The following is a 7,105-nucleotide window of genomic DNA, read 5'->3' on the forward strand; positions in this document are numbered from 1 at the left end:
TAGTCAAGATTAGGTCCAAGTTAAATGAAGCTAAGTCTTTCCAGTATAACCTCGTCAAGCCGAATCTGCAAATATCCTTATCAGTAGCAGTGAATTATCTCACAAATTATCTACGTTAAGATAACTTTGACGAATTAAACGTTTTTTTCCAGAAAACATTAATATAGTAACCATTGGTTTAACTTAGCAGAGATAATTCACTGCATGCTAAGTTTTTTTTCACATTGGTTTAGCAGAGTTTTCTTTTGGGTATACTTACTTCGAAAGAACGTTCTCTGGGGCTGATCAAAAGTCTTGCCAACCACAGTCCCTACACTTGCGGTTTCCTGCAGATTTCGTGGATTATTTGATCTTGGTTCGTATTAGATCTGAAATATAAACATAGCTGCAAGTAATAAAAAATAAAGATAAATCTAAAGAAATAAATATTTCTAGAATATTCAGCATCGATAAATACCCTCGATTTAAACTTTCTTGCAAATTTTTCAAGACGCTAAAGACGATTCTAGAAGCTGTCGGGCTTGGAAAAGATATTTACCTAGCCAATGAAGGAAAAACAAAAGTAGGATTCAATCATATTAGGGGGAAAAAGATATAACTTCAACTGAGAACATATATATTAGTATAGAAATCCTGGTTTACTTATGTGATCATGTTTGGTTAAGTCTCCTTTAGCTTAACCGGACTTCTATATATATGTAAACCAGATGTACAGTTTTAACTAACAAGAATAACAAACTCTTTTTACTCATCGTCTTCCTCAATGCGATCTTGAAGCTCAAACTCTCGTTCTTCTTATCTTTGACTCTGAGATTTAATATGGTATCAGAGTAAATGATACTCGTCTTCCGCTTCGACCTCTGAGCTTTGGAATCGTTTTCGATGAGTCTCCCTCTGCTTTCTCTCTCGCGATTTTTCTACTTCGTCGTCCTTGCGATTAGTGAGATTTGCTTTGGGATTCTGGTTTGTTGCTTGTTCGTGATTCATCTCTTTCATTGATCATCTCCTTGATCGATCGATTCACTCGTCTGTTACTTTTCTTGTTGATTGAGTCGATACTCTTCGTCGATTGTTTCTATGGCGAATCTCTCATCCCAGCTCCCTCCGTCGTCAGATTCAGCTCGTTCCCAGACCGATCATTACGAGAATCCATATTATCTTCATAATAATGATCATGCTGGATTGACTCTTGTAACAGATCGTTTGACTCAAGCATCAGATTTTCATTCTTGGCGAAGATCTGTTCGAATGGCGTTGAACGTTCGCAACAAGTTAGGTTTCATTGATGGCACGATCCCTAAGCCTGCTATCACTCACCGTGACTATGGTGCGTGGTCTCGTTGCAATGACATCGTCGCCACTTGGTTGATGAACTCCGTTTCCAAGAAAATTGGGCAAAGCTTGCTGTTTATCTCTAGTGCAGAAGGGATCTGGAACAACCTTATCTCTCGTTTTAAGCAAGATGATGCTCCCCGAGTGTATGATATTGAGCAACGATTAAGTAAGCTTGAACAAGGGTCTATGGATATATCTGCGTACTATACTGAGTTGGTTACTCTATGGGAGGAGCATCGTAACTTTGTGGAGCTTCCAGTTTGCACATGTGGGAAGTGTGAATGTGATGCTGCTTCCTTATGGGAGAAGTTACAACAGAGGAGTCGGGTTTCGAAGTTTCTGATGGGCTTAAACGAGTCATATGAACATACGAGACGTCACATATTGATGCTTAAGCCTATTCCAAATATTGAAGAAGCTTTCAACATTGTCACACAGGATGAGCGTCAGAGATCAATTCGTCCTGTGACTGCTGTTGATAATGTGGCTTTTCAGGCTATCAACTCGTCTTCTGTAGCTGTTGATGCTGCTTATGTTGCAGCTTACAATGATGGTCGTGCTTATCAGAAACCGGTTTGTACTCATTGTGGGAAGATTGGTCACACTGTTCAGAAGTGCTTTAAGCTTCATGGCTTTCCGCCTGGTTATAAGACGTATGGAGCATCACATTCTCAGAACAGAAACCAATCTCAGTCTCGGCCTTTACAGGCTCCTCACAAGCCGACTCCAGACAGTGCACAACCTCCTCCTTTGACTAATGCTGTAGCGACTGTTTGTGCAGATACTGATCATGGTTTACTTCCTAAACCTCCTCCAGCTTCTCCTCAGCTTACGAGTGGTGGTCTGAATATGAACCTTCAAAACTTCACACCTCAGCAGATACAGAGTTTGGTTGCGCAGTTTAATGCTCATGTACGAGTTTCAGAGCCACAAGTCCCTTCCTCATCTGCCTCTTTTCCATGTGGTTCAATCACAGAACATGGTGTCATAGATCCTCGTTGTTCTGCTGGTATCTTTCCTTTTCCTTCTATCAATCTCACTTCTGAAAATAATACCCTAAAATACAAAAATCATTGCCTTTCTTCTTTACAATCTTTCCTTCCCAAAGATGCTTGGATCATAGACAGTGGAGCCTCTAGTCATGTTTGTTCTGATCTAGGAATGTTTGATAGTTTTGCACCAGTTTCTTCTGTCACAGTTACTCTTCCTAATGGTAGTTATGTTCCAATCACTCATACTGGTACTATTAAACTCACTGATTCTTTGATATTGCATGATGTGTTGTTAGTTCCTGATTTTCAGTTCAATCTAATCAGTGTGAGTAGTCTAATTTGTTCTATCTTTTGTGCTGCTCATTTCTTTCCAAATGGTTGTTTGATTCAGGAGCTTTCTTGGGGCTTGATGATTGGGAAGGGTAGCCTATACAACAATCTATACATTCTTGATTCAACTCCTGCTGTTTCTTCTGACAAGAATGTTTTCTGTAGTTCGCTTTCAACTGATAGCTCTGTCTGGCATCACCGTTTGGGTCATCCATCTTCAACTGTTTTCAAGACAATATCGTCTTCTTTACCAGCTTATAAGAATGTTGAGTCTGAGTCTTCACCATGTTCAGTTTGTCCTTTAGCTAAGCAGCGTCGTTTGGCTTATATTTCTCATAATAATCTTGCTTCAAATCCTTTTGATTTGATTCATGTTGATGTTTGGGGTCCTTTTAGTGTTGAGTCTGTGGAGGTTTATAGATATTTTCTTACTCTTGTTGATGATTGTACTCGGATCACTTGGATTTACATGTTAAAGAAAAAATCAGATGTTTCAATCGTTTTTCCTCTGTTTCTTAAACATGTTGAGACTCAATACAATGCCAAAGTCAAAGCCATTCGATCTGATAATGCACCTGAACTCGCTTTCACTGATATTGTTAAAAACTTGGGTATGATTCACTATTTCTCTTGTACATATACACCTCAGCAAAATTCAGTTGTGGAAAGAAAACATCAGCATCTTTTGAATGTTGCAAGAGCTTTACTCTTTCAATCTAATGTGCCTCTTGCTTATTGGAGTGACTGTATAATGACTGCTGTTTTTCTGATAAATAGGATGCCTTCTCCGCTCCTGAATAATAAATCTCCTCTTGAAAAAATGTTAGGTAAGCTTCCGATTATTCTTTACTTCGTTCATTTGGTTGCTTATGTTTTGCTTCTACAAATGCAAAAGATAGGAACAAGTTCAGTCCTCGTGCAATCCCTTGTGTTTTTCTTGGCTATCCATCCGGTTTTAAAGGGTACAAATTGTTAGACATTGAAAATCGCTCTGTTCTTATTTCTAGGAATGTTGTTTTCAAAGAGAAAGTCTTTCCTTTTAAAACGAGTGACTTGTTGTCTAGTTCTGTAGACATGTTTCCCAATACTATATTGCCTTTGCCTGCTCCTTTGCATTTTGTTGAGACAATGCCTAGTTCGTTCTCTGATAGTACTTCTTTACCTCCTGATTCTGTGTCACGTTCACACACTCATAACACGGTTGAACCTGTTCACGAGGTTACTGGTACTGATCTTTCTCATGTTTCTAGACCAAAACGAACGACTAAGGCTCCCACTTATTTGTCTCAGTATCATTGTTCTCTTGTTCCTTCCATAACTTCTTCTTCAGTTCGTCTTCCTCGTTCTTTTGATCCTCCTATTACTCCTCACTGCTTCCTTATCCCTTCTTCTTCATATAATTCTCCTTTGTTTCCTCCTTCTTTTAAAACTCCATATCCTATTTCTTCTGTACTTTCTTATGATCGTCTTACTCCCACTTTTCAGTCCTCTGTCATTGCTTATTCTATGGAAACAGAACCAAAGACTTTTAAACAGGCTATGACATCAGATAAATGGAAAGGGGCTGTGAATGTGGAACTTGTGGCTATGGAGCAAAAGGGTACTTGGGAGATTGTTGCGTTGCCAGAAGGGAAACATGCTGTAGGTTGTAAGTGGATTTTCACCATCAAATATAATGCTGATGGTACAGTTGAGCGATACAAAGGACGCTTGGTGGCTCAGGGATTTACTCAGCAAGAGGGTATCAATTACATTGATACATTTTCTCCGGTTGCAAAGTTGACCAGTGTGAAGTTGATGCTCGGTTTAGCTGCTATCAAAGGGTGGAGTCTCACACAAATGGATGTTTCCAATGCTTTTTTGCATGGTGAGCTCGATGAGGAAATATACATGCGACTTCCTCCGGGTTATACTCCTCCAGCAGGTGTTGAGTTACCTCCTAATCCTGTCTGCCGTTTGAAGAAATCTTTATATGGTCTGAAACAGGCATCACGACAGTGGTATAAAAGATTATCTTCAGTTCTTTTGGGCGCCAACTATTTTCAGTCACCATCGGATAATACTCTGTTTGTGAAGAATACTGGTACTTCCTTCGTTGCAGTCCTTGTGTATGTTGACGACATCTTGATTGCAAGTGACAATGATGCAGCTGTTACAGAGTTGAAGACTCTTCTACATTCAGAGTTTAAGATCAAGGATCTTGGACCGGCTCGATTCTTTCTTGGTCTTGAGATTGCACGATCATCAGAGGGTATTTCTGTTTGTCAACGGAAGTATACACTCAACCTGTTGGAAGATACTGGACTTCTTGGATGCAAGCCAAGTTCCATACCGATGGATCCTTCTCTGCATCTTACAAAGGATCTTGGTTCTCTTCTTCCGAATCCCACTCTTTATCGAGAACTGATAGGTCGTCTCTTGTACCTTACTATAACTCGACCGGATATCACCTTTGCTGTACATCAACTCAGGCAGTTTCTTTCGGCTCCTACTGATGTACATTTACAAGCGGCTCACAAGGTTTTACGCTATCTCAAGAACAATCCTGGTCAAGGATTGATGTATTCAGCTTCTGCAGAGTTATGTCTCAACGCTTTTGCTGACGCTGACTGGGCTACTTGTAAAGAGACTCGTCGCTCCATCACTGGTTTCTGCGTTTATCTTGGCTCTTCCTTGATCTGCTGGAAGTCAAAGAAACAAGGTGTTGTGAGTAGAAGTAGTACAGAGGCTGAGTATAGAAGCCTTGCGATGGTGACTTGCGAGCTGATTTGGTTGCAACAGCTTCTTCGGGACTTCTGTGTACAAGTTACTGGACCTGCGAAGCTATATTGTGACAACAAATCGGCTCTCCATATTGCTACTAACCCGGTGTTTCACGAGAGGACGAAACATATCGAGATTGACTGTCACACAGTACGTGATCAGATCAAAGCTGGACGTCTCAAGACCTTTCACGTTACTACGGGCAATCAACTCGCGGATATCTTGACTAAACCCCTACATCCTGGTCCATTCTATTCTTTTCTTCAACGTCTGTCTTTATCAAGTCTTTATCATCGTTGTGTTTCACTGATAAAGACTTGAGGGGGGGGGGTATTAGTATAGAAATCCCGGTTTACTTATGTGATCATGTTTGGTTAAGTCTCCTTTAGCTTAACCGGACTTCTATATATATGTAAACCAGATGTACAATTGTAACTAACAAGAATAACAAACTCTTTTTACTCATCGTCTTCCTCAATGCGATCTTGAAGCTCAAACTCTCGTTCTTCTTATCTTTGACTCTGAGATTTAATAATATACAAACGTTTATAACCTGAAGCTTTGCAGGACTGGAGTAAACCAAAAAAATATTGCTTTCGGTCAATCTTAAGACTAACAAAACTTGTTGACATTCACTGAATATTATAACTGTGAGTCGGATGGCCTCGAGTAATTCAGGATCTTCTACTTCTCTTCGACTATCTCTGTTTTAAAATAATAACAGTCGCACAAGAGTCAACTCTCTGACTTGAATCAAAAGTAATGTTGAGTATCTTAAAAAAAAGACATACCTTTAGTAATGGCGATTTTTGTGTTTGCCAGAAGAATCGAGGTAAACATTAGCCTTGACAACATTCAGACTCAAGTTTTTTTAATGCATTCATCTGGAGAAACACATGTGATAAGAAAAGAATGGGGAGCGTGTGATTACGAACAACACGAAGAACAAAGACTCAGCAAAAATAAAGGGTTGGAAGAAGATTTCATTACAGTGTCAGGTAGAGCTCCGAGACGATCTCCAAACGTTACTTCGACAATGGTTGCATCTGGGTCAGAATCCTGGTCAATTATGACCACTGGTGTTGGAACTTTTTCCGAATCTTGCTTACCATTCTTCAAAAGAAAAGAAAATATTTTAAAATATTTTATTTTTATTGTTGGTACTACTATACTCTTCTTGTCTAATCCGATCATTTCATACCTTCACAGCAGTAGCGTTTGCTGCTCGAGGTTTCAACCCCGATAAGCTGACACATGAAAACAACACAATTTCACCAAAATACAAAAAAGACAGAGAAATAGAGTAAGCTCAAACAATGTGTGCCTAGAAAGCGAAACTGTGTTTTTTCTTATAGTATTTATGTCTTGTTTATGTGTTTTGGCACATACACGGTTTTTACAAGATATTTCTTAGAGTCTTTAGACATAGTTTCTTTGTTTGGTGAGAGAGAGAGAGTTATTATTGAGAGCTATCTTGAACACCATTGTTTTCTATTCTATTTTATGAAGCTTTTATTTACTATGATTTTGTTTTGCTTGGCTATGTCTCAGTAAACATCTTTGTTAGATTTATGATTCAAATAGGTTTTGAGGGATTAGCCCCAAATATGAGTACCTGAGTATGTGATATTCATCTTAGAAAATTGTGCTTAATATTTGTGTAAGAGTAGCTAACCTACACATGA

At 39.2% G+C, this 7,105-nt stretch overlaps 2 protein-coding genes across 2 annotated transcripts; one reads left to right on the plus strand and one right to left on the minus strand.

The window, feature by feature from the left end:
• Positions 1-719: 719 nt before the first annotated feature.
• On the plus strand, positions 720-3,134 carry LOC130511650 (uncharacterized). Its single transcript, XM_057008973.1, has 2 exons — positions 720-2,344; positions 2,719-3,134. The coding sequence occupies exons 1-2, from the start codon at positions 1,078-1,080 to the stop codon at positions 2,751-2,753; spliced, it is 1,302 nt and encodes a 433-aa protein (XP_056864953.1). The 5' UTR covers positions 720-1,077; the 3' UTR covers positions 2,754-3,134.
• A 2,671-nt stretch (positions 3,135-5,805) lies between these two features.
• Positions 5,806-6,847, minus strand: LOC130511166 (ACT domain-containing protein ACR11-like). Its single transcript, XM_057008039.1, is given in 7 exon segments — positions 5,806-5,941; positions 6,038-6,124; positions 6,212-6,291; positions 6,293-6,304; positions 6,411-6,533; positions 6,622-6,667; positions 6,810-6,847. Coding segments are annotated over 7 exon segments (522 nt in total).
• Positions 6,848-7,105: the final 258 nt, after the last annotated feature.

Source organism: Raphanus sativus, chromosome 4 (genome assembly GCF_000801105.2).
Source record: "Raphanus sativus cultivar WK10039 chromosome 4, ASM80110v3, whole genome shotgun sequence".
Classification (NCBI taxonomy): domain Eukaryota; kingdom Viridiplantae; phylum Streptophyta; class Magnoliopsida; order Brassicales; family Brassicaceae; genus Raphanus; species Raphanus sativus.